The sequence below is a fragment of the Myiozetetes cayanensis genome, unplaced genomic scaffold (genome assembly GCF_022539395.1).
Source record: "Myiozetetes cayanensis isolate MyiCay16 unplaced genomic scaffold, myiCay2020 scf4, whole genome shotgun sequence".
Lineage (NCBI taxonomy): Eukaryota > Metazoa > Chordata > Aves > Passeriformes > Tyrannidae > Myiozetetes > Myiozetetes cayanensis.
In genome coordinates this window covers 35,144,220-35,171,604 of record NW_026087631.1, presented here as the reverse complement: position 1 = coordinate 35,171,604, position 27,385 = coordinate 35,144,220, and the positions used below count along the sequence as shown (strand labels likewise).

The following is a 27,385-nucleotide window of genomic DNA, read 5'->3' as shown; positions in this document are numbered from 1 at the left end:
CAGGTTAAGTTCTTTGCAATCAAAATCATTCTACAAAATGAACCGTATCTCCTGCAATGTATGCTTAGGCAGAAATTTCCTAATGGATGTTGGTCTCAGCATCACAGTGTAATACAACATTGTATGAAGTCTTTTCTTCCATTTCTAATAAATGTCAGTTGTCCTAAACACAGTACTTTGCAAAGTGTTTATGCAGAGCTTTCAACACTGACCTATAACTGGTACATTTAAAATGCTTTCAGGAAGTTATTCTCTTGCCAGGGTCACAATGACTTATATTTAAAAAAAAAAAAACATGACATCTCCCTGGTAACAGTCTCTTTCCTCCCCTTCAACAATGTGCTGTCAATTTAAAACTCAGGAGACTTCTTCCCGCATTATGCAAGCATAAACTTGCTTTTATCGATTGATATAATATCAGCACACATGGAACAAGAAGATCAATGATGGTAAGTACTTACAGTTTCAAAGGAAACAGAGAAAACTGAGACAACCCAGAGCAGATGCTGCAAAAATTATCTTTTTTATCAGCTGTTATAAATTGCTGTGAAAAATTCAGGGGGTGCTCATAGCTGATATTCTAAAGGAACAGCAGCACAAATTATTATACTGGCTGTGTTTAATGAAGATGAAACCGGACTTGACTACCTGTTTATAATCTGCATTTGTCAGATAGAGTGTTCAAAAACACAGTGACGAATTAACTGCATCTTTACTGGTAACAACTGGCAGGGACGTAGGAACACAGACTGTTTAAGGAATCAATGTGTATGTTCTTGCACTGTGAGGTGGTGGTGGACAAAGAGGCACGGCAACTTTTTATGAGAGCAGCAAAGCCTCCTCACAGGTGTGAAGTGAGGGACACTAAAACCTCTTTATCAGACTGTACTGGGTTTGTGTGGCCAGGTTTTGGTCCCAAGGGGCTGCAGGGGTGGCTTCTGCCAGGAGCTGCTGGAAGCTTCGCTCTCGTACAACCGGCTCTGAGGCAGCCCCACGACTGGCCAAGGCTGAGCCCATAAGCCATGGGAGCAGCACCTCTGGGGTAAGTTAAGAAGGTAGGGAAAAGCCTGTGGGGAACAACAGCAGTCGCAAGAGGAGTGAGAATGTGACAGAGGAGTGAGTAGCCTTGCAGAGCCCTAGGTCAGTGCAGCAGGAGGGGCAGGAGGTGCTCCAGGAGCCGGAGCAGAGGTTCCCCTGCAGCTGTGCCCCTATAGCCCCTGGGGGTCCGTGGGGGTGCTGAGACCCTCCTGCAGCCCTGGAGGACCCCACACTGGAGCAGGGGATTCCTGAAGGAAGTTCTGATCCTGAGGGAAGCCCTGCTGGAGCAGGTTCCTGGCAGGACCTGTGGCCCCATGGAGAGAGGAGCCCGTACTGCAGTAGGTTTGGTGGCAGAACTGGGGACCCTGTGGTGACACACGCTGGAGTGGTAGGAAGGATCAGTGCATCCCTTAACTGCTGCCTGAGACTTCCACATCCCCTTTCTCCTGTTGGGCTTGCTTACCTTTTCCTCTATAACAACACACTTCAAAGAGTGCTATAAAGGTACACAACACCCCAGCCAAACTCCGGAGGATTTATTGGACGTTTTGAACCACGAGATACCCAAAACCTTGGTTTCAGTAGAAATGCTCTGACATAGTCTAATGCCTTTCATTAGGGAAGTGTCAGGGATGCTGCCAAGGATTGTCAGATCAGTGCAAGGTCTCACGCAACCTTTGTTATGGAATTGCTCAGACCTACCTCTTCACGCTGCAGACCACCCTTGTATTTCCAGTGCAGGGTTTACAGAGTGTGGGGGGTGTTTTTTGGAATCATTCACCACTGAACTGTTGTACTATCCAATATGATTTGCTCTCAAAAATTTAATGTATATTTACATTCAGTAAGACTTCTGGATTTAAAATGCCTATCCTTACACAGAAGTACAGAATGTCTCATTTACTGAGGCACAACAGCTTTTTCATACACTTCAAATTTGTACTGGATCCCATTCTCTTCTTGGATATCAGCAGGGACACCTGGGTACCTGGGGAGAGAGGAGAGGAAAAAGCAAAAGCCAAAAAGTAGATAAAAATGCCATGATGATTCACCTGTAATTTATCCAGTCAACTAGAAAAGTGAGTTGTTTGGAAAGGGAAGTGAAAATACTGTCCTTAGAACAGGTATACTACATAAAAACTGTTTTTAGGAATCATATTAATATTATCTGCAACTTGTACACACATCTTATATACTAAGAAAGCATACTCTGATGCAAAACAATCCCCCCATTTTCGGCTTAATCAAAAAATTCCCAACATTTTTATTAAAGCCTCCAACATGTTATTCAAAACGTCTGCCAAAGTACAAAACACTTTGGGGCTTTTTTTCACTTTGCTTTTCTTCAGATGGTCTAGAAGAAATGTTATGGACAAGGTTTCTTAAAAGTCTGCATTCTCAAAGCAGCTGACTGCTACCACAGAAAGAGTTCCTCTATATACCAGATTTTCTAAACCAGTTTTTATTAATAGACACTTTCAAAAATCTTTTCATCTCCCTGTGACAGAACAAGAATTTTGTATGAGTAATACTGACTTTGAGGGAGAAGTACATTTTAAGTTTTTTTGCTAAGTGTGATGGTGTCAGATTTCCACTTCAGTGAGGAGATTGCCTCAGACTTTATAAATTCATGTTCCAAGGCCAAACTTTGATTTCAGTTCACTGGTCAAAACCATTGTACACCCGAGGAGCTGCCACGATGGAGAGAGGGAGCTTTGGGTCAGACCTCAGGACACTGAAGTGAATGCAGAGCAGCTCAGTGTATGTTGGAGTTGGAGGTGGTGACTCATCCTCCTCACCCACCACCTTGTTTGTCTCTCCTGCATCCCTCTTCCCTAGCTTCCCCAGTGCTGTGCTAATTCATTCCTGTGCTCCCTGAAGAGACCTTAATTTCCCACACTTCATATTTCTTCCACTGCTGGTCTGTAACCAGCTGGGAGCCAAAACCACAGCAGGAGGAACAGGTCCTGTCCTTCCTGGCTCTTGAGGCAGGCATCTGAATTTTTGCTGCCTTCTTATTGCCTGTTGGATGTAGTCTTGTTGGAGAGGACATAAAAGCATGACTGGATATGACAACGATAATATAGAAGAAACCACAATGAATGGCACAAACTCACAGTTTGATGCCCTTCCCTACTATGTTTGTTAGGAATAAGTAATTTTGTCAAGAGAAAAGGAATCACCTTAGAAATCTCTAAAGCTCAACCCTCCAAACCATTTAATTTGTCTTTGGCAATTTATCAAAGACTTTCAGAGGCCAAATATTATTTACTCAAAACACACAGAGAGTTACAAAGCTTAGTAAATATTTGAGTAATTCTAAACCAAGAAACAGCAAGAAAGCTACTTTTGAAGCAAAATGACATGTGCAATTCTTTACTGTAAAGATCATGGAAAGGCTGAACAACACAGTGAGTTTCAAGAACCTCTGTGCAGAGCATGGTGCAACTCCAGCTTGTAAGTAAAGTATGATTCAGGGGAAAAAAATCACTTCTAACTCAAACCAAAATGGCCTTAATAGGACCCTTACATTCAAACTAGGTTAATCTGAAGACAAGCCTCGTATGCAATTTGATACTTACTCTGTGAGAAGTCTGTAGTCTTTATAGTTAATTTCTGGAAAAAATGTGTCACTTTCAAATTCCTTCAAGATTCTTGTCACAAACAATCGATGATGAATCGGTTTCTCCATTGCTGCCTTTAAAAACAATAGAAACTCAGTCACTGTTTTATGTACCACAGGATTTTAGCAAAGCAGGGAAAATTACACTCTAAATCTCCTCTTTTAGACTCTGCTCAAGAGCACTTTCTAAAGGGCTAATTTCACCTTGTGTCAGTTCCACCTGGTAACTGGCAGTAATACTTATTCTCAGAGTTTGGTTTATCTGATAGAAATTAAGAAAAAAAATTTGAATAGCCCTGTGAGGAGAAAGGAACAGTGTGGCCTAGTTGCAACAAGCAATTTCTGAATCACACCTCTTTGAGAAACACGAAGGTTTAGCTGGTGGGAGATGCCCTCACCTCAAGGTTGTTTGTTCTGATGATTAATTAATATCAACACTAAGGATTTGCAGTGTATTTTTAGTCTGCATTAGTTTGCAGTTCCAAAGATCCAACTGCCTATCAGCGTAACTTCAAAGTTTTATCTCAGGATTGTGGCAAAGTGATAAAATGCATTGAAAGTTTTTAACAATGTTTCCAAGATCCTTGGATGAAAAAGGTTAAAATGACACTTGTTAGGTGTCACTAACAACTTCAAGAATTAAAAGTTTGAGATATTTTGTCTCCAGATCAGGCTGGAAAGAAGCTTCTCCCAGACTTTGTGGCATTAAAATAACCTATCAAAAGCTACATTGGTGCCGATGGTTACAATATATTTTGGAAAAGCTTGCAACCATTCCTCCCTTTCCCTTAAACTGGCAATGCACAATGTTCTTTGTGGAAGGTGACTCACCATGCAGCAGGCTATTAGGTACTACTTCAACAAGTACAGGAACCAAGCCATAAAACTGGAAACCAATAAAAGTAATTGTTGCCACTGCTGAGAGGTTAATTTCTAGAAAAGCTGCCCAATTACTATACAACAGGTAAAAATGGAAGGGGTAACTCACAGCACACTAGCATCCAAGACCACTGAACTAGTATTCGTCCAGTTTCTACATAAATACCAGTATTTTTATTTGGTTAAGTAAGTGTGGCAGGTAAGAAGAGAAACATACACCTGCAAAATGAGAGGAGAATAATAATCTGCTTCACAAATAAAAACATACTGTTTTTTGCAAATGGAGATACTTCTGTTTTGTAGTAGAAGAACAAAATTATGTCCTATCTAGCTCTGGAAATTCAGCTTCAGTAAGAACTCTCTACCACCAGGACAGGCCAGGGAAGAGCACACTGACCACAGATGTTGGAAAGAGAGCTGAATTTAGTCCAAAGGGACCAGATGATGACCTCTGTTCTAGATAAATGGTTTCATTAGATGAGTGAACCAAACAGCTGTGTAACCCCTTATTAATAAAAGAAGTGCAAATGCTTCCTCAGTTACCAGACCAGGTCTGGAGTCTGTGTGTGGAGGTGGCCCATGAATGGTAAACAACAAACAGAGAAGAACTTGGGGGAAAAGCAACAGACTTGAGGTGGTTGTAACCCATATGTTTCTCCTCAGCAGTTGGGAATGCCCAGTGCCATGGCAGAGAGAGTGCAGTGGGCAAGGAGAAACACATTGTAAAGTGACTCCACTTTCCATTTCACTTGTTTTATTTTGATAAGTGCAATTTTCCCTGTATTGGGATTTAAATAAGTTGTTGAATCATGTCACAGGCTGACATTCTGATCTGGCCTTGGCCTGTGCCCATGGCCCTGTCTGGTCACTCCAGGGCTGTGCCTGACTCTCAAGGTTACCTCCATGGGGCCTGATCCTGTTCCGTGGACCTGCCTCACCACCTCCAGCCCTAGCTGATGTGGCCCCTGTCATCCCAGTTACTGCTCCTGGGTTCCAGCTCATGACTCTTTGGGAGCACCTAATCCTCCATGTTCTCTCACATTATCTTCAGAGAAGTAAATTTTTGATCAAACAGGAAACCTTACATGTGTGGAACCTCTACATGAGCCTGTTTGGTGACAACTGGACTCTTGACACTGCCTCTGCCAACTACTGCCATGGACCTGGCAGGATGGCAAAGGAGCTCTATCATAACTCTCTCATTTCCACGGGGATTAAAGTGGTTCCTTGGCGACATTCAATTCACTCTCGCCCTGGCCAGCCCGTTCTATCCATTCCTTTTTTTGGGACTGAAGAGAAGTTAGAGGAGGAATAGTGCTGAGCTGATGGAATGCTGACATACTCATTCTACAAACAACATGTCACAAGACCATACCATCCACGTAAGTAAATTAATACCTGTGTGTGTTGTTAATTTTTTTTTTTAAGAAGATCCTATTTCATATGTGGCGATGTGCTGGACTCATAGATCCTATTCCTAGGAACAGCCTAGTAAAGCCTGAGTGCTGTTTCTAACCAGTCTAACCACATAGTTTAAATCTAAACTGATACAACTGATACAATTTACACTGAGCAGTCTCTGAGCAACCTGGTCTAGCGGAAGGTGTCCCTGCCCATGGCAGAAGGTCTGGAATGAGATGGTCTGTAAAGTCCCTTCCAACCCAAACCACCCTATGATTCTGTGACTCCCTTAAGATGTCCAGGTAGCATTGTTTTTCAGAGTCAAAACCAAGACCTGAACCTCTCAGTTAGGAGACAATACCTCCACTCAGAGAGCATCAGTGTCTGAACTCTGAAGAGAAACGTAGATTTGAAATCACAGAACCGTAGAATCACAGAGGTTGGAAAAGACCTCCAAGACCATTGAGTCCAACTGTTACTGAATCTTTCAATTGCTCCCACTCATCAAGCTTGAGTTGTACTTGGGAGCAGTTTTGACACCCACAAACTAAATTTCTTGAGGGTGAAACCAAGCGAGGAAATGTGCTCCAGGGATATGTCTGATGAGCTCTAACAGCTACCAGGGACTCCAGGGCCAGAACCTATGAGTGAGCCACTTCCAGCACACAAGAAGCACTCACAGGTCAGCAGACAGCCCTTAAACATGAAGTGCTTGCACAAAATCATGGAGTACCTGTCATTACACAGAACAGCTTCGTAATTGCTGTAACCTACTGACCATTGCTGGGCTGTTCCGCTCCTCCTTCCTCACCCACACAACCAACAACACCCCCAACTCCTTCTGGAACTCAGGAGATCCCCAGCAGTGCAGAGGATCCACAGAGTATGTCACCATGCTAAGATCCAAAGAAATTAAGCTTGTAAACCTGCACTGTGAGTAGTCCAAAAGCTTCCCTGGAGGCATCAGTCCTGCCCTCACCCTGCAGTTGGGCAGGTGCTGATGTGGCACAACTCCCTGGGTGAGGGCAGGTCAGATTAGTGTTTCAGTGTGAAGGTGTCTGGGCTGACATGAGGCACAGAGGGGATGCACTGTTTCAGGTGAGTCAGGTGCTCAGACATCGTGAATGACACGCACGAAGGGTGTGGGAAAACAAAGGCAGCAAAGGCCTGGAAGATCATGTTCATGCTCCCTGCTCACACCATCTACAGCAACAAGGCCTGCAGGATTGCTCCTGGGAGCTGGGGAACAACAGCCCTGGCCACAGGGGACCTCCCCAAGCCAAACTGATCAGAAGGTGCTAAGGCTGGGAGCTATGTTAAAAGGTTCCACAGCGCAATAAGCCACCCTCTTGTCTGGCAATGGCAAAACTGCTGCTGCTGTTGTGCACCATCACATACAGTATGTTCTGCATCTAATTCTCATTCCCCAGAATCCCACACCAGTGGGATGTCACCAGGCTAAGCTCACTGTGCCAAGGACCATAGACCAACCAGGGCAGAGCATCCCCAGTGAGGACCCCAAGAATATGTTCCTACTCATCCTCTAATGTCCACAACAGCCCATGACAGGCTGCCAAAGCAGCCTACCCCAAAGTTAAGTGCCAGGGGTGTTCCTTTTGTAGTGAACTCAGCTGAAAGATCTCTGTGCATTAAGGAGTTAGCAATCCACAGAACAACTATCCTGAACATGCCAGGCATGTGCTTTGCATATTCCTTGCCCATAGGATTAGACAAAGAACTGTAACAGAGGAGCCTGGAGGCCCCTTCCCCTTGGAACCAGTGACTGTACCACCTGCACGTCCTTCCCTTGACCTAAAAGAGCAGCAAGAAGCTCCCATGTGAACATCCTTCCTGTTTGACAGCAGAAATGATATTTTCCTGTAAGAAAGTCCTATAATAGCTTGAATAACCAAAGTGGGGTAGCCCTTTATACGGACAAATACAGGCTCATAGTAATAAACATAATCAGTTCTAAACCTTTGAGTCACACAAAGTGGTAAGAACAAAATAATGCTTTAAGCCCAAATACCTGTAACTACTAAATAAAATTATTCACTTCAATTACCAATTGTTGTTTTACTTCCCACACATCTGTACATGGTATAATGGAAATACTCTTGTGAAACCCCTTGTGCATCTTCAATACAGACACTGTAAATATGACCTGCAGTTTTGGTAGAGGTGTGTGTTTTCCATCAAACTCTTTTAGTTAAGATCATAAGCCCAGTTTGAATGTAGGAATCTGTATAAAACTGTTAAGATTTCTCTCTAATGAATTAAAATTTCCTTTGAAATGTCCTGAGCAGATGCTTGCAAGAGGGAAAACAGCTGAAATTTTAGAATCCAAGCCTGGTTTGGGTTGGAAAGGACCTTAAAGCCCATCCAGTTCCACCCCCTGCCATGGGCAGGGACACCTTCCTCTATCCCAGGTTGCTCCAAGCCCCATATAACCTGGCCTTGAACACTTCCAGGGATGGGGTAGCCACAGCTTCTCTGGGTAATCTGTGCCAGGGCCACACCACCTTCACAGGGAACAATTCTTTCCCAATATCCCATCTAATGTTGCCCTCCAGCAGTGGGAAGCCATTCCTCCTTGTCTTGTTACTCCAGGCCCTTGTCCAGTGTCCTTCTCCAGCTCTCCTGGAGCCCCTTTAGACACTCGAAGGGGCTCTGAGGTCTCCCCAGAGCCTTCTCTTCTCCAGGTTGAACACTCTCAGTTCTCTTAGTGCTTCTCCATGTCCAGGGTAAACAGGGGTCCTATTACCCTAAGACATATTCCCTTACACTGATCAGCACAAATAGTATATTCCAAGTTACTCTTGGTCAAGGCTTCCAATTTATAATGTAAGTATTGGTGAGTAATAGTCTAAAAAATGAGATTATTCTCTACCAAATATTAGTCAGACACTGGAAAAATAGTTAAAATATGAGTCTACAAGATAGGTGCTCCTGGAAGGAGAAGCAAAACTAATCACTCTCTACAGCACTAGATGAGCCTGTGGCTGTTGCAGGGAAGGGGTAAATGGTTCTGCTCACACCTGCATGCTGCAGAACTAGTGGCAGGGCCTCTTGCTGGGCAGCTGTGCCCACTGTGAAGAGAAGCTGTCCCCACAAATTCCCTGCCTGGAAGCAGACTGAGAGTGAAGGACAGATTACTCCTATAGGATAATACCTGATTATAGACTGAATGCATTTGCAATATCAAATACATGATATACACTTCACCACACTCAGAAATTATTATAAAACAGAAATTTAAAAAAAGGGGTAAAGAAACAACAGTGTTTTACAGGCTATTTGTGCATACACTTCATTTTTCTTACAGCCTTAGCAATATCTAAATCCTTCGGGTTTTTTACTGTAAAAGATGCATTCCCAAGACACAGAGAAGAGGCTGCTGAAAGGCATAAACTGCAAAGGCAAGAAATACCAGAAAATATATTTTCCCACTCCATACAAGGTATAGTATCAGCCCCAATTTGCTACTAGGAGCATGACAGCACTGCCATCACACACCTAAAGTCCAAATGCCAAATAACAAGTGGACAGTAAAGGACAGTAGAAATGTTTCCTTCACCATTAAAAAAATAATCGCTTTACAGTTCTTAACAATTCAATTAAGAATCCAGAGACTGGGAGCAGTAAGGACATCTGGTTGTTGGATGGGAAAGTAGAGAGAGTACAACCTCTTGTCGTATGATTATCTCCTCTCATTGCTGACACCATCACCTGGCAGCTCTCTCTAAACTCTATTTTCTCACCTGTATACATGCAAAAAGGGTCACACTCTGCCTAAAAATGCTGGACTATTTTTTTCATACCGTTTGCAGAGTCAGTCAGCAACCTCAGTAAAATAAGCATGGCAATCGGGGTTTGGGCTGAAAAAACGAGCAATTTAGATATTTAAAGTAAAGCTCTCAAAAGCACAGCAACTGTATGGCAGTGGCCCATTGGCAAGACCAACATTTGGTTACTTGGGCAGCCATTTTAAATTTGAGAGCTGAAATCTCACTTTCCAAGACTTGCTTTGTTAGAATCACTGCAGTTTGGACTTCCTAATGCAGAACTAACAGGGACTTGAGCCATCCTCATCCCATCAGAGAGAACGAATAATTCAGGAGTAGGCCGAATGTACCTTGTAAACTGAAGTGCCTCCAACGATCCAAACCATGTCTACTTTACTTTTTAGCTCTGGTGAATCCAAAAGAGCTAAAGCATCATCCAGACTTTTGGAAAGATAATGTGCTCCTTTTGGGGCTTCCCTAGAAAAAGGCAAAGTTTTATCATTAAATACATAGAAGGCAATTTATCATGATCATCAATACAACCTAGACACACAATGCGTTTTGCTGAATTCACAAATAACTAAATGTAATTGTTTTGAAATGCCTCTTATTGCAAATCTACGTTAGAATTCTCATCTGCAGGCTTGTTTATCAGATCTCATCTTCATCGTAACTTAAGTGGCATTATAAATTATAGATCTGAAATTTTATAACACGTTTTTGAAAAAGCATAACGGAGAAATTTACATATCTGTAATATAAATAATCTATAAATTAAATACAGATAATATAGAAATTACTGATTTTTACCTGAATTCCAAAACATTAATATTTCATTCAATAAAAATAGTTGAAAAGCCCCTCTGCCTACCCACTGCCCACCCACATGATCAGCAAACCTACCAACATCATCCAAAACAATAAACCACTCTAAGTGGACAGTTTTGTTTAATAATATTTGCGTGACTGTGGGTGATGGGTTCAAGATGAACCCTGAAAAAGGGCAGTTAATCCAGAATCCTAATAAAAATAAGATCAAAAAAAAGGACTAAGAGTCACCAATCCAAGCAGGAACTAGAGAAATGCAGTTGAATACATGAGTCGGAAAAACTATTGACAATTGTCAGATGGTCTGTGAGTAGAGCTAGAAGTTGTACTTACAATGCAAAAAAATGACAATTACTTGTAAATTAATTAAAAAAAAATAGAGGTAAAGTAGTTATAACATTCAGAACCAAGAGCAGAAATTCTTTCTAACCAAATACCAGAAATGATACATTTGGAATTACTGTATGTTGATTTGCTACAGGTAATTTTAGGTGCAGAACTTTTACTTGTTATATTCTCATACTTACTTGAGCTCCCTGCTGAGCACAATATTAATTCTGTCTTTTAAAGGACGGTTCTTCTCAGGAATAGAGAACCAGGTCTTTTTACCCATTATCAATGCATTCTGTTTACCTGAGTATGAGAGGAAACATTTACTTAAATTTACTGTTTAATGACAATGCTGGACTTCCCCTTTCAAACTCCACAACAGCAGTTTAACAAAAGCACAAACTTAGGCCCTGGTTCACTAACCAGTCACACGTCTGTGGCCTCAAAGCATAGCCAGTCAGCTGACACCAAAGAAGTCTCATGCAGACCCAAACTCATAATATTTTTTAGAAGAACCAGCAAAATTAAATCTAAAGCTGAAGTACATCAGGTGTTCAATCATATTCCAAAAATTCACCCATAAATATAATTTCTGAATAAACCCAAGCATTCATAACCTCATGTACACATCTCTTTTTATAAGATTATTTTCTTATATACACATTCCTAAGAAGAGAAAGGTTTCTCTTTATGAGGAAATGGAGTTGTCAGAAAAATAAACACAGAGGTTGAGAGTCAAGAGAGTCAATGGTGACATCCCTGCTATGAAGATTTATGGCAGCATAATCCATTAAGAAGTCTGGTTATGAAGCAATTTACCTGCCTAACATCTAAGGTCACAGCTTATCAAATGATCTGCAGGCAAGATGGTGAAAAATTTTTCTTTTTCATTGTATTTTAAACATTTTTTTTTGATCACAGGTTATTTGTACCAGGTAAGATTCAACTTACAGACATCTAAAAAGACTTACAATTGTGTCCTTTTTTTTTTTTTTTTTTTGTACATTTAAAGTTGCAATGGGATGACTGAGGTCTCCAAAACACAAATAAAATCCTCCCTTAACACTGTTGAAAAGTGAGATTAGACATTCCTTGTGGATTATGGAACAGACCTTTACATCAGAAAATGGCATAGGTCACCTAATCAAAACAAGGGAACACATTAGGCTGACCAGGAGCATGAAAAAAAAAAAAAAAACATAGGAAAAGAGTGACCACGGTGGGAAATGTTTGCAGTATTGCTGCTGTGTATTATCAGGAGGGTTAAGGTTTTCTGGCATATGGGGATGGCTCAGCACTCAGAAAACCAAGCAAAACTACGGTCAGAAAGGTCAGAAGCTTGGAACAAATGACCAAGGCTGAGCTACAGCAAACAAGTTAGATAAGCTAAAACAGCCTGAACAAAACAAACCATCTCTGCTAGTTAATCAGCATGTGAAAACCTTTCCATTTTTAACATGGAGTTTCGGGGAAAGATGTTTTAGGTAAACTTCAGGTTAAGTTTTCTACTCTTGGGTAAACAGGACTTGGGAATCCTTTTTATTAGAAGATCACCTGCACCCTCAAAACATCTGAATCACTGCATTTCTTCATCTGTCTCGAACGATTTCCCAAGGGGTGAAGTACAGGGAAGGCTTGGGAGGGCAGGGTGTGTACAGAAATAAGGCTGGTAATCCTGGGAAACGTAAAATCCTCGTTTTTCCGTGCCTGACACTACACACAGCTCCACATTACCTTCCACATGAGAGGTGCTAGTCATTCTCTGGAAGTACTTGTACTCATTCCTGGCGAGAAAACACGAAGATCGTGGTTTAAGAATGAGGTCTCTAATTTCTAATATTTTTTTGTAATTTCTCTAATTAAAAAACAAACAAACAAACAACAACCATAAAGCGGTTGCTGCTGGAGCCCGGGAAGGAGCGGCTAGACGGAGCCTGGCCGATGCCATGGCCGAGGCGGGACCTTTGTCCTCGGTTTCAGGAGGGACAACCCACGCCATGGCGTGAGGGTGCAACCACCCGAACACCTCACATCGTTATCCCGCCATTGCCGTCGCTTTCCCGCCTCGCCGAGCATCGCCCCCAGCAACTACAACTCCCGGCGCACCCCGCGCGGCCCCGCAGCGCTCAGTGGCGGTGGTGTGGCGCGGAGCACGCCGGGAGCTGTAGTCCGCTCGCCAGTCCTCACGTCCTCCCTCCCGCCTGGCGGCGGAGCGGCCGTACCTGAGGGGCGGCCAGGGCAGCCGCCCGTCCTTGCCGATGCCCATGTTCTGGCTCACGGCCACGATGGAGTTGAGCGAGCGCGCCATGGCCGCGCCGTAAGGGTCGACCGGGGCAGCGCCGGGGCGGGCTGGCTGGCTGGGGGCGGGCGGAGCGGCCCCATCCGGCGGGAGGCGGTGCCGGGCCCGGCTGGGCCATGGTGCCGAGGGGTCGGCGGCGGGAGCGCGGCGGGGCCGGGAGGCAGCTGGTGCTCAGCAGGTTCTTCGGCGCGGCGGGGACCGGCGGCGAGCGCGGCTCCGACCGGAGCACGGTGACCGGACAGGACAGGGAGGGAGGGACGGGCGGGCGGGACAGGGCTGCCGCAGGCGAGGGACCGACCGCAGCACCTGCGTGACACGGGGCACCTGAGGGCATCCTTAGACAGGGGAAAGGAGAGGGTCCAGCAGAGACCACAGAGATGATAAGGGGTCTGGAGCATCTCCCTGATGAGCAGAGATTGCAGGAGCTGGGCCTGGTTAGGCTGGAGAGGAGAAGGCTGAGAGGGCATCCCATCAATCCACACAGATATCCCCAAGGAATGTCAGAGGATGGTCCCAGATTGTTCAGTGCTGCCCAGTGACAGAACAAGGAGCAAAGGCCATAAACTCAAACACAACAAGTTCCCCCTCAACCTGAGGCAGAACTTCTTTCCATGGAGGTGGCAGCGCCTGGAACAGCTGCCCAGAGAGGGTGTGGAGTCTCCTTGTCTGGAGGCACCCCAAAACCACCTGGACACATCCCTGTGTCACCTGCTCCAGGTGACCCTGCGTGGGCAGGGGTTGTGCTAGGTGATCTCCAGAGGTCCCTTCCTACCCCAACCATTCTATGATCCAGGATGTCCCATTTTGCAGGAGCTGGAGCTCTGCACAGGTTTGGTGAGCTGGGCAGGGCCAGGGTGCTGATCCGTGTCACTGGGACTTTGCTGCCATGTTGGACCCCTGGCATAGGTTGTGCCTCATGCTGTTGCAAAATGTGGAATATGTTGAGATTGTCTTAAATCAGGATGTTCTCTGATGTTTGATCTTTGTATTGTTTCCTGATCAGCAAGGAAAGAGATCTGGTCAGTGGGACAGGCAGCAGCTGCATTCCTTAGGGAAGCACACCCTAGAACCAGCAAGCATTCAGGGAGAAATGAAGATGTTGATGTGTGCCTGTGTACACATTGCTAATTGGCAAAATACTCAAGGTGTGTGTATCCTGTGGCTGAACTGTGTTCATTACAGTACTAAACCCCACACCTACAGATCAGAAAACAAGCAGCCCGGGTGCAGACCCTTCCCCTGAGCACCTGTAGAAATTGGCTGGGTTGTGTAACTTGTATGGAAATAACTAATCAATCCTGATAGAGGGACTGTGCTTGGCAAGTTACTAACTCTGGATTCCTGTGTATAAATGATGGCACAGAAAGTCCAGTTGTGTGTGTGGAACACACTGAGAACCGATGGCCTGTGGAGTTCTGAAATAAATATTCAGTGTCTCTCAGGTGTGTAATTATTGGCTTGTTGCACACCAGATGACAAATCAGATTTTGTGGATAACTGGCATGCAGCAGGCTGAGCTCATAGCCCAGGTGACGGAGCTCAGGCAACTCCAGGTGTGTTTGCTGTTGGGTGCAAGGCCAAAAGAGCCTACAATGATCCAACAGCCTCTTTTTTATCACCACTTGTTAAAAATTGCTGTTTCTTAGCAACTGGTCTTCATTCTGAGTTTATGTTTTCCGGTCTCTCTGTAGTTAAAGTTTCCAGCCCCTTCTAGCCTGGGATGGTCATTTGCTTTTTCCACCTGTGTCTCAAGGCAACTTTTTTGGTTACCTTTGGTCCAAATGCATTTTTAAAGGTGTGATTGCAGCCTTCTGCCCCTGCAGAGAAAGCTTCCTAATTTGTGTTAATTTGGTGGTATTTAACAATGGGTTCAGAAGCTTTGATTTTCGTATGGGCTGTACATATGGATAAGTTATGTAGAGGTTATGAACTTAGTTGGTGGGGGTGGAGCTCCTGCTTAGTTGTAAGGAAATTGAAATTCCCCAATTAAACGGTCTGAGATTACCATATGAAATATGGCTGCAGGCTGCTGAAAGCATCTGCTGTGTGCTTATCTCTGAAGTATTTATATGTTGTTGGAACTGTAAGTTACTTCTTTATATTTAGTCAAACTTCTTGCATGCTGTTAAGCAATAGATCAGTCATGAAACAGCAGCATAAATTGACGAATTTTTGGTTTACGTAGTGTTCAAAGTGCACATGACATCTAAGGAGCAGTGGTTTAAAGTGCTATATTTGATACAAACCCAGGTGCTTACAGGTAGTTTAGGAAAACCTTTTTAAACCTGGACTGACACTTGCAGGATGGTGGTGATCCCATCATCACTGGGATTCAGTCCGTAGGGAATGATGTCTCCTGGAGCTGAACAGCCAGTGTCTGACAAGGAGAGAGCTTTGGACTGTGGGAGTGAGGATTTGCAGAAGAGCTCTGGTTCAGGCACAGGTGGTGGCTGTGGTGTTGTGGGAAAGTCTGTTAAATGCTGGTTCAGTTCTCTGCCAAAGAAGTAGCTTTAGGCTGCCTTTGGAAGCCACAATAGCTGCAGGTGTTTCTTTTATAGCACAACAGCCAACCTGATCACAGAAGGCACTGTTCCTCTTCCTCTTGTAGCCTCAAGTGCTAGAACTGTTTTATAAACAAAACATGTAGATACGTAAAATAGTTAGGGATTTTGTATATGGTAAATTATTTTCATAGAATCCCAGAAGGGTTTGGTTGGAATGGACCTTAAAGCTCATCTCCTTCCATACGCCATCATGGGCAGGGACACCTCCCAGTGGACCAGGTTGCTCCAAGACCTGTCAAACCTGACCTTGGACACTTCCAGGGATGGGTTATTCAATAATTTTGCATTATCTCTTTGTGAAATGCTTGGTTGCATTATTGTCTTCCATAGAGGATGGCAGAGAGAAAAAGGAACTGAACTTCCGTGTGTAATTTACGTTTCAGGCTTCTGAATGTGGCACAAAAAGGAGCACATCAACTGAAGGCAATGAACCCTGTGAAAAGAAGCCCAGGGCACAAATCACTCTAGAAGATATCTGTAACCCGTTGAAGACTCAGCATAAAAGTGAGTTGACTGTAAACAAACCTCCAAGCACTGACAGCCAGTTTTTCATTGTCAAATGTGAAAAAAGTGTTTTGGCAGATACTTTGGGAAGTGTCTCTTGAGTGTAAGATACAACTCTGAAGAGCCATAATGAGCATACTCCTGGACTGTTCAAGAATGTTACTGTGACACAGGAGCTAGAAATTTGAGCCTTGCTCCAGAATTATTCTGCAAATTCCCTTCAGCTGACTCAACTTTAACAGGTTGTTCAGTCAGTGAAGTCCAGATGTTGAGGCAGAAATGGTGCAACTTTTCTTCCTGTGTTGGTTTAACAGTCTTGTTCTGAAGCGCAGCTGACACCTGAGAGCTCTGTAGAGCCTGGTCTGTAACTGGTGTACCTAAAGGCTACCCCACAGTAAATCGTCCCAATGCAGTTCTCTCACCTGGGAAACAGCAGCCACTCCATTGCCTTGAAAATACCTGACTTCCATCTGGCTTTGAACCAAGAGTTTGATAAAATAATGCTGGTACAAAAACAAATGGGTATATGTAAAGTTCATTGCACTTCATTTAAAAGAATTGGCCTCCTAAGGTTTTGAAGTGGGAACTATATTCAGTTTTGTGAGTGCAATGATTTGAAGTACTACTAAGACACCACCAAGTAGCAATACTGCTAAAAACTGTACCAACAAAAATTCTACTTGATTTCCAATGTTCTTGGCTAAATTAGTGGCTTTGTAGTTACCAGCCCATAAAATAGTTGTGCGTCTTTTCCCATGTATGACCAAGCACACAAGTGAGGAATACTGATTTTCCAGGGAGTTAATCAAGCTGGTTCCATGCATGACTCTGTCAGTCTGGCAGAACTATTGCAATGGGAGAGGAGAAGGAACGTAGAGAGAGAGATGGAGCAAAATGATTGTGTCCTGTGCTTACTGATGTTATTCTAATAGACATTCTGCTTTAGTAAATAAGTTGCTAATGTGTTTGTTTTGTATTTTTACTGAAGAAGAACCTCAAAAGCATGAAAAGCCCCGTATATGTTTGCAAACTCTAGACAAACTGAGAGAATTCTGCAGTGATTCAGACCAGCAGTGTACCAGAGTCCAGGAGGATGGTTTTCAGGAGAAAAAGTCTGACAGTTTGGAAAAACGTCCCAGTATTACTGGGAGAAGTTCAGAATTGAAGAACGCTCTTCCATCTCGGGACACTGACCCAAAGGTTGCTCAGAAGGTATGCAGAGCTGTGGTGTGTAGATTGCTTGTCGTGGTTTAAAAAAGCAAGTTTTTCCAGAAGCTTCCCTTTGTGTTTTTGTATTCTGTCATGAAATAGTGCAGCAGAACCCAACAGACACAACAGACCCTTCTTTCCTGAAGCTCTTCTCGTAGTGAACAGGATGCGTCTTTAGCTCTTCAGTAATGCCACTGAAAAACAGCAGTAATGAGAGCAGAAACACTGGCAGTGTGTCTTGTGACTGTGAGTGAAGCTGTAATATCGTAATAACAGATGTTCAGTGTGGTACTTTGTTCATCTTTCTTTCAATTCTACCAATTTTGATGTGGGCTGTCAAATTTCTACCAGTCTTTCCTTACATAAATATTATTTAGTAGTATTGCTGAGATGTAGCTTAATCCAGTAGCTGGTAAATCTAACTACAAAAGATACCACTGCTTTTTCATCGGCAGAAGATATGGACAGCTCGCATGAAAAATTATCATTATTATATGTATGATAGAAGTCAATAAGACTGGGATAATAGTACTTTGTCAGAGTAATAGTACTTTGCCTCTTTTTGAATTATAGGTCTAATTAACTTCAATTAATTCATTGTTTTAGGTGTCAGGTCCTTAAAGGTGTCTCCTGGCTTATTGTGGCAACTGCTCTTTAGTGAAGTTTTACATCTGACTCTTTCAGGGAAGGAGGTTGTATAGAAGGTTGTACAGTTACTTTAACCCTGCCTGAAGCTCATGAACTTAAACTGGGGGTGTCTGCTTTGTGTCAGTGTGAGTTCAAAATGCTGAACAGCTTGTGGCAAGAGATTTCTGTTGTGATAAGGGATTGAGGTGTGGTCCCTTGGAGAACACAGACAACTGATTCCAGGGCTGGCCTGCCTTCTTAGAACAACTAGTTTTAGATGTTTGAATCTTGCTTTTTTCCTGCAGTTTTAACCTTTTTATGTGAGTGATTTTCCTCTAAATCCCTCAAGCTGCTAACTTACGACCATCCCAATGATTCAAGTTCTCTCTCTGTTTTTACCTCTTTTACTTCCTTTCATGACCTTTTTTCATGTTGTTGTCACTACAATTTCCCCTGACGTGAGACAAGGTCTTCCTGCTGGGCTGGCACAGACCTTGGGTTGAGGACTGCTGAGTGCTTGGGCTGAGGATTTTGCAGTAGAGACATCTGAGCTCCTTGGGCCACCCGAGTTCTGGTGCAGCTTTGTTTGTCCTGGGCTATGCTGTCTTGCTGGATGGTGTGCAGTTGTGAGAACTTAGAGTTAAATGTTCTTTTTCCCTGATTGTTCTCTGACTGCACTCTTTGTACATTCCTATGACCCAGAGTATATGATTTAAGCCATCTTGGTGTTTATTCTGAGTTATCATGGCTGCAGAACAGTCTGTTCACTCGGTTGCTTTTCATCGGGATGGGGCACTTGCTAGAGATGGAAGTCTAATGGATTTATTTATTTGCAGATACAGAATTTTGCAGCACAGCCTAATGAATTGTGTTTTGCATGATCATAGGCTTTAAAAACCTGTGGAGGGTGTTGAGGTAGTATTTTTTTTTAGCCAGTGTTATTGGTACTTGATATTGTGATCTGAGTGAAGAAGAACTTTGCTGTAAGTGAAATATGCCTTATCATTGTTATTCGCTGCGCTTATGAAAGACTGAGCCCACCACCTTACTGACTACACAGAACACTGGAGAGTTGTAGAGCTGAAGTTGCTTGGCAAAAATAGGCTGCATAATATCATTGTGAATGGTAAATCGCAGAGAGACTGGGCTGCTCAAAGTCTTACACGTTAAGGATTTTAGAAATTGTAGTATAGATTTTTTGTGTATAAATTATTTTGGGAGGTTTCTTGAACTTATGTAGTAAGGGCAGACTGGAGAATAAATACAGTTTTGGTGGCTGAGACAGTGAACTGAGACTCAAATTGTTTTATTTCTGGATTTTTGGAACATCATTAATCTGTCTACATTGGAGTTTCTTATTGTAAACTGAAGTGGTTATTTTAATATCGGGGCAGTTTAGACTGCCCGGTCTTTGCAGCCTGCATGGCTCTTGATCTGTGTTTTGAGAACTTATGATACAATAGGCTTATGATTTCACCTGAGGTGTCTAAGGATTGTTGTAAAGCAAGTCAACTAACTGTGACTTTCATGACTTTTTAATTCCTTTTAATGCCAAAATAAACTGTGTTTTGTATATCCTACTTTAATAGTTTCGCTGCCGCTCTTGGGGCTATTTAACGCAAAAAGAGTCTTTAGCTCTATGGTCAATGCAAGCCAAGGTGTGTGGGGGCAGTTGATTTGTTTGATGATTCTTAACTATACTTTTCCATCCTTTATTTACAGGAGGAGGTACGATGTGATCTGAGTCAATTTTCTGCATCTCTTAAATCCCATGAAAATACTCCGAATGTTTTGGATACAAATCTTAATAAAAGAACCAAAAGCATTTACACTCCATTAGAACTTCAGTTCATAGAAATGAAGAAACAGTATAAAGATGCTGTTTTGTGTGTGGAATGTGGATACAAATACCGCTTCTTTGGAGAAGATGCAGAGGTAATATTTGCCAGGGTTATGAAAAGATTGTTGCATTGTGCTGAGGTCCTGCTTGGTCTATGACCACTTCCAGAAGGGAGGCTTCTTTGTGGGTTCTTCTAATACTTGAAATCAAGATGAAAAAAATCTCTGTATACTATTTTTGACAAAATAGGCTTTATTATTTTGTAATTGGATGGTAGTGCTTGCTGTCTTGCATGCTGAGAATTTAAGGTGAGTTCCCAGAATAATTACTTGTCAGAGCTAAAGCTGTAAAACTCTCAGAGGTGAATTGGCTTGAAACTCTACCAGGAGTATTTCAGTTTGGAAGACAGTAGAACAAGTGGTGTAAAAGAGCTGAACATAGCAAGTATAGTCTGGATGCAGAGGGTATCTTGAATGCTTGTTCCAATGTGACACCTACACATGCCAGATCTGTAGGAATGGAAAAGGACTTGATAACATACATAATTTTGAAGTGATGGTTCATTAATGGTTCATAATGTTGTGGGTTTTTTTGTGTGTGTGATGTATCCCAAAGTCTTTATTACCAAACTTTGATTGGTACTATTTCCACACTCAAGACCAGTGAGAAATGTTGCTTAGTTACTGGGAATTAATTTTCCCCATGAAATTTGGGCTGTATAATTTGTCTACTCATTTGCTGGTGTACTCATAGTCCAGAAATAGAAGTACGTGGTCCAGGGAGATAGGTCAGTGTTTGGCTGCAGTTCCTGCTTAACACACATTGTTTAGTCAGTGAACAACTAAAGGGCAGAAAGTCAAATACAAATCACACATGATAATGTCACATTTCAGTAGGTTTTTTTTACTGGTTTTTATTAAGTATTCAGTTTCTACTGCTGTTTGATATTGATTTTTCAGTATTTTAATTGATTAGCCAGCTTAATCCCATAATTTTAACCACAAATTAAATACCTCCATTCCTGTTGGTTTTAGGAGTGCAAAAATTATCTGACCATCTGTTGAGCTGTGTTTCAGACTCTGTGTGTGCAGCATATGTGGTTTGCCTCACAGTGGTGAAGATCAAAATGCACCCTGAAAATCTGACGGGTGAAATCTGTGATAGGGAAGCCCCTGCTTTGTGGTAATGCCAGGACAGGTAGGTGGAGGGGCCCAGTCCCTCCAGGCTTTCTTCTGGAATGGTTTCCCTTTGACACTGAGATTTTAGCTGTGCATCACTGTTGTCATAGAGATAAGCTCCTTACCCTCCTGAATTACTTTCTAACCTGTTGGCTGACTTTTCTTGTACTTTGCAGATTGCAGCTAGAGAACTGAACATCTATTGCCACCTGGATCACAACTTTATGACTGCCAGCATTCCAAGCCACCGGCTGTTTGTCCACGTGCGGCGCCTCGTGGCAAAGGGACACAAGGTCATCTTTGACCTTTATTAAATCCTGTTGAGCACAGAATAGCATTGAAATAGCTCGTACCTATTGTAACCAGGGTCGTGTTTCAGCTGAGAAGTGGGTAGCTCATTACCACCTGCTTCTGCAATTAAAATGTCCTTTGTTTCAATTCCTCTGTTCTGGGAGGTGTCATGAGCCTTAAGTAGATGCAGGCTTCCTCTGTTTTGCAGAAAAGTATCTTCATGTTTTCAGGAACAGTTCTGGAACAATTTTTCCTCTCAGTATTTCTATCAAGTCTTTGCATCTGGTAAAGAGAAATTTATGTATTCTCTCTTTTATTTTTCCTCACATGTTTGTTTTCCTTATTGCAGCCCATTTTTTTTCCTTCTTCTCCTTGATCCCTGTAATTCTACGGCTTTCTGTTGATACCTCTTTTTCTGGTTTTAGGAAAAGAACGTTACAGGATCACAGCATATGCTGAATCTAAATTGATTGCAGCAACCATTCTCTGATAAGCAGTGAACTGTAGCTTAGCTGTTTCAAAACAGGACAAGAAGTGCAGGGGCAGAAGCTGAGAGGGCAGTTAGGAGTAGACAAAGGGTCAGGAAAAGGAGTGCCTTTCTCATTAGTAGGATTGATGTTTGCCTCTGCCCTTTCTGCTGATGATGCACTCGAGCTTGAATCATACATTTGCTCTTTGCACATCTAAAAATATCATCAATTATATGGAACAGTAAAAATAATAACTTATTATCAGAGATCTAACTTTGTTTCTTGTTTGTCTGCCTGTAGGTTGGAGTAATAAAACAAATGGAAACTGCAGCGCTGAAAGCTGCTGGAGAAAACAAAAGCTCTCTCTTCAGCCGTAAGCTGACTGCCCTCTACACTAAGTCCACACTTATTGGAGAAGATATCCTTTTCAAACAAGTTTGGTTTCAGATCTAACCCTTGTGTGTGAGAGGCCTTGATTCCAGTTTTATCACCTGGATGGAACACGAGTAGTGAGTGGCAGCAGGAAACAAAATTCTTTTAATTTTGTGTTGTGGTAAAACATCTGGCTGGCTTTTCAAAAAATTTAATCTCCTCAGGGCTGTAGGTTTGTTGTGAAACAGCAGAGGTTATGTTTTCTGTAGTTGCTTTCTGAAGGCAGAGAGAGGACTTCCCAAGTCTGCAGTGTTCTGCAGGTCCTGCCTAGAAAATGCAAAAATGAGACAGAAACAGCTTTTAACCAGTGACTTTAGTTTCTTCCCTTCCATTTTTCATTTTTCAGTCTCCTGCCTTACCTATCTCATTTTTTTTTCCTTAAAATTCTTGAACTAACTTACCAGATACCAGGAGCTAAAAAGATTTTTTAGATTAGAGCCTATGAATAGAGAAGGACTTAGATCCAGAAGGAACATGTGAACAATCCACACAAATCTCTGTACTATTTTTTTTTTAACACTTGTTACATGTGAACCCTTTGCTGAAGCTGGATGATTCTGTAGATGTCGAAGAGGTAACAACAGATGTCCCTGATAACTACCTCCTCTGTTGCTGTGAAAATGGGGAAAACCTAAGGGGCAGGAAGAAAGGTGACATTGTTATAGGCATTATGGTAAGTTGGTTTCACAGGGGAATCAGTATTTTATGGTTTATGGGGGGTGGTTTTGTTGATGTTTTGCAAGGTGGGTGATTATGTTTTAAAAGTCATGATCTGTCTTGTATGTTTTATTTTGGGTGGGGAATTGGTTTTTTAAAATTATTTTTCCTATTTTTTTGCAAAAAAGGGGCAGTTTAGGTAGGATCTCATCTGCATGTGAACTGTGGTGGCTTTACATCAGAAAAGGAGTTGATAGATGATTATTTGTGAAACTGTATTTGCTGTTGTTTCACTTGAAAACATATTTTAACCAAATACAGGGAAATCATTAGTTCAGGTGCTTTACTATCTTTCAACATTTTTTGAGTCAGTATTTAAAGCTTGTGAGCACTTTTTTCCTTTATAAAATACTCTTCTTTAGAGGCAAAGACTTGGGTTATTTTACCATTTACACTTCAGGTTTGTATTCTCTTTTATGGTGAAAATTAACTCCAAGATTGTTTAACCAGCAAAACATGGTGATAACTGAAGACTGGTCAGCTGGTAACTAATTAATTTTAAAGCATCTTCATTGTGCTTGTGTTTGAATGTCACACTGCAGATGTGAGAGAACAACAAAAGCACATTTAGATTCCAGGCTGAATTACATGTAGCTTTCATAGACTTCAATTACATAGAGTTGAATTCTTTGAGAAGTTGTACAGTGGGGGATTGATGACAACAAGAGCACATTTATATTTTTAAGGTGTTGCTGCCACTTACCAAGATGAAGTCATGACAGTCTTTTGAAGTAATTACCATACTATAGATTTGATAAAAACACAATTATGTTTTTTGATCTGCTGTGTTCACTGTGTGTGTGGGTGCTGTACAATTTTGTGCTGTACACCAGAGATTTTTGTTCTGGGTTTAACAATTCAAGTCACTGAAGCACTCCCTGAAATGAAAATATCCAGTGGGTATATATGTATTTTTTTTTATTTGACAGGCGATCCAACCAACTACCGGAGAAGTAATTTTTGACTGTTTTCGGGACTCTGCTTCTCGCTCAGAATTGGAGAGTCGAGTTTTGCGCCTGCAGCCAGTTGAAATAATTCTTCCATCCAGGTTATCAGATCAATCTGAAAAGCTCATCAGCAGTATAACCTCTATGAGGTAAGTTCTGTGGGGATTTTGTTGTTTGGGGCTTTTTTACTTTATATTTTTTAGATACAGCACAGCTATTGATGGAGTTTAGATCCAGAAGCAGGTATGGCTGTGTAGTTCTGTAGAGGCCCATTTCAGAATAGCTGTAGTTTGCTGCTGGGTTAAAAATCTCCCAACTCCCTCTTATTCTTGAATTGTACTTAAACTGAAATTTGTGGCTTCTCTTTCTGGCTTGAGAAAGATTCATGTGCCTAAACGGGGTCATTTAGATAGTCTTGCTACCACACTCCTGATTGTAGGATCTGTTGGAATAATTTTTAAGCTCATGCACTTACCTTTGGGACCTGAAAAAGGTGTTACGTGGCTTTTTTTCCTATTTGTCGTAGTTTTTTTCTTTTTTTTTTTTTCTTTTTTTTTTCTTTTTTTTTCTTTTTGTTTCTATTAATGTAGGTAGGTATAAAAAATCTTTGCAACTGGTATTTCATTCTGTTTCTCCTATTACACTATCTTGAACTTGGGTACAGACTTGGGACTGTTGTGACTGATTATCTACTTACGTTTTGAGTTGTCTTTGTGTGTTTCAATAGGAAATTTGTTACCTGTTTTCTGTATCAGTTTTACCATGTAGTAAAGCCAGAAGAGGATATAAGTGGTAGGGTGATAGATGAAGGATGAAGCAATCCTCTGAACATGTGGTGTAGGCTTCTGAAATCTTGCAGATGCAATTTTTGTGAGAAAATATCAGTTTTCCACTTTTTTTTTTAAACCATGCAGATTTGAGCTAGCTCAGAGCTTGACATTTCAGTAATCATTGTGATGCAGGTTTGGGAGAGTGGTTGTATCTTTTTTCTCCTGGTTGTGCACAGTTCAAAATGTTTGTGAGTAACTTCTCATTTTTACAAAGAACCAAAAATGCTACCCATTAGCTGATTCTGTGAATGGATATTAGCTTGTATATTTTTTTTGCCTTTCTGGTAATTTACTAGGCAGCTTTCCAGCCTAAATGTTCTTAATTACAGGAGAGTGTCAAAAGTAAAACATAATATTGCAGTACGCTTCTGTAGCCTTATTTCAAAAACCATTCTTCATGAATTTTCTTGTACCAGAGAGGAAACCACTAGAGGGCCCTGAAGTATTTATTATTAATTTAAGTGATTCCAATATGCTGCTTTCATGTGCTTTTAACTGGGCTTCAGTTTTTATATAGTTGCTTTTATACAGAGGCAGGAATTTAATTTTAATCCATATTGGGAGGTCTGAAGTATTCAGGTTTGGTTGTTGGTCCACTGCCTGGTAATTTCATTCGTTGTCTGCTCTTTGCTAAAAACCCCTGGGAAGAGTTTAATTTCTGTAGTATTTTGAAGACCTTTCTGACTAAAACCATGGGAACCAGGTTGTGATTCAAGAAGGTTCCTCATCTCTTTGTGTATTAGTAATGCGGTGGAAAAACAGTGAATTTGTAAGAATGCAAAGGGCACAGATGGGAGAGAAAAACAGTCCCATAAGGAAGAACTTGGAGAGGTTGAGGAGAGAGAAGGGTCTTTGTGTGTTGTGTGAGAATTGCACAAGGGGTTGTGTGGGTAACTTGGGGGTGATTTGGTGTTGGGTGTTTGAGCTTGGCACTGAGCAGCCACAATGATGTGGGCTTGGTTACAGAGACTGCATGTGAATATTCTGTATTGGGGGGTGTGTGTCTCTGCCTTAAGTCTGCAAAGTACACCACGTAATTCCTGCTTATGGAATGCTGTGCTTCTCTCTTCCTGTTACCACAACTATGTCCAGACTCAACTGTGTCACTCACACTGTTCACTGGTGCTTCCAATCTCGTGTTGCTTTCATTTTCACTGCCATATTTTCAGCAAAGAAGGAAGAAACAGCTGAGTGGCACAATTCTGCTGTTCTAAATCTGTTTTTATAAAAAACAAGAGCCAAGTAAGTTGCTAGAAATTTTCCATGTCTAAAGCTGATGACATTAATGAGCAGTAAGTGAAGGCAAATACTACTGTAGTAAGATCATGTAACTCCTTGTAGGATTTGTTCATAAAGTGGAGCTTTAGTTCAGTTAGTATGAAGCCAGGTTAGTTAAAGTGGATAAATGGGTAATTTTACTACTAATTTAAATGAAGTTAGACCCAAACATCTTTTTGTAAAGACTTTTTTGTAGCCGTTTGGCTTAAACAGAAGTTTGCCAACCTAAACAAACTTTAACAATAGTTTAACTTGTGGTGTGGTTTTGTATTACAAACTAGAAACTTTCTCTTTCAGTAATTTAAAACTTGTTGGAAGCAAATGTGTCAAAGTGCGTCATGGTTCCATGCTGGTTTGAATCTCACACTTTACTGTTTCATGTGGTAAAGGAAATGCTCCTAATTACCAGTATCATCACACTGTCCATAGAAGTTAATAACTAGAAGATACTATTCAAGGGCAGATTTAATGAACTCAAAAGTACTAATCAAGGATACTGAACAGGAGGTCAGTTTTGATGGAGAGCCTTCCTTCAAAAGCAAAGTGTAAATTAAATGTACATTGCAGAAACTGGCTCAGGACATACTGTTCTGTTTGTAAGTGCTGACCTGCCTGGGGGAAAATCTTTTAGTGTTTTCAGCTTCCTTCTTTCTAGAAAACCAAGAAAAAAGTCTTGCCTTCAGAAAATATATGTATTTTTACAGAAGAACACTGTGTTTTGTACTCCAAGTTCTTTCTAGTCAAGAGTCAGCACCCACCCTCCTCAACATGTTCGTTGCTTTAGAACTTGGCCTGTGCTGATCTTCCTGACAGTGTCTTTGAGGCTCTTTTTAGTTATTTTTGCTCTTCCCATCTGCCCCTTCTTTGTTTCATTGAAAAATCCAGTGCATCTTTAGAGTGCTCCATTGTTGCTCTTTTTGTATTTTTTTCCATTTGCCCCTTTTTATGAAATGTCTTGTTCTGTGATGTTCTTGGATACCGTGTAAAAACACACTGATCAACAGTCCTTCACTTTTAATCCAGATCATTTCACCCCGGTCTGCACTGTTCTGGTTTTTTTATGTCTTTTTTGATGTCTGGCCAACAATCTAAAACCAGGGTGATCTGACAACTGACCTGTGACCTGTGGGGTCTCTCATAGAGAGCTGATTTGTTATATACATTGGTCAATAGTGCTATCCATTGCTAATTGCTCTCATGGATAAAGTTGTGGATTTATGTTGTCAGTCAAGGAGTAGAAATTCTACTGGAATGAACTCACTGAAGTCTCATAAATGAGTATAAAATGCTTTTAATTTTGTGGATCTTTGTGTGT

The 27,385-nt window shown here is 41.8% G+C and overlaps 2 protein-coding genes across 3 annotated transcripts in view; one reads left to right on the top strand and one right to left on the bottom strand.

Moving 5' to 3' along the window:
• Window positions 1-1,842: 1,842 nt before the first annotated feature.
• On the bottom strand, window positions 1,843-13,252 carry DHFR (dihydrofolate reductase). The gene is made up of 6 exons (XM_050329788.1): window positions 13,107-13,252; window positions 12,619-12,668; window positions 11,082-11,187; window positions 10,077-10,203; window positions 3,621-3,736; window positions 1,843-2,026 (listed from the first exon to the last, which is right to left on the bottom strand). The coding sequence occupies exons 1-6, from the start codon at window positions 13,190-13,192 to the stop codon at window positions 1,939-1,941; spliced, it is 573 nt and encodes a 190-aa protein (XP_050185745.1). The 5' UTR covers window positions 13,193-13,252; the 3' UTR covers window positions 1,843-1,938.
• Window positions 13,253-13,287: 35 nt separating this feature from the next.
• MSH3 (mutS homolog 3) overlaps window positions 13,288-27,385 on the top strand; it is a 97,415-nt gene continuing 83,317 nt past the window's right edge. For both annotated transcript variants that reach the window (XM_050329714.1, XM_050329713.1), the window contains exons 1-8: window positions 13,288-13,413; window positions 16,131-16,251; window positions 17,240-17,463; window positions 19,810-20,022; window positions 21,282-21,398; window positions 22,167-22,286; window positions 22,828-22,971; window positions 23,945-24,111. In XM_050329714.1, coding sequence (XP_050185671.1) covers window positions 13,300-13,413; window positions 16,131-16,251; window positions 17,240-17,463; window positions 19,810-20,022; window positions 21,282-21,398; window positions 22,167-22,286; window positions 22,828-22,971; window positions 23,945-24,111 — 1,220 coding nt within the window. In that variant the 5' untranslated portion in view covers window positions 13,288-13,299. The remainder of the gene's footprint in view (window positions 13,414-16,130; window positions 16,252-17,239; window positions 17,464-19,809; window positions 20,023-21,281; window positions 21,399-22,166; window positions 22,287-22,827; window positions 22,972-23,944; window positions 24,112-27,385) is intronic.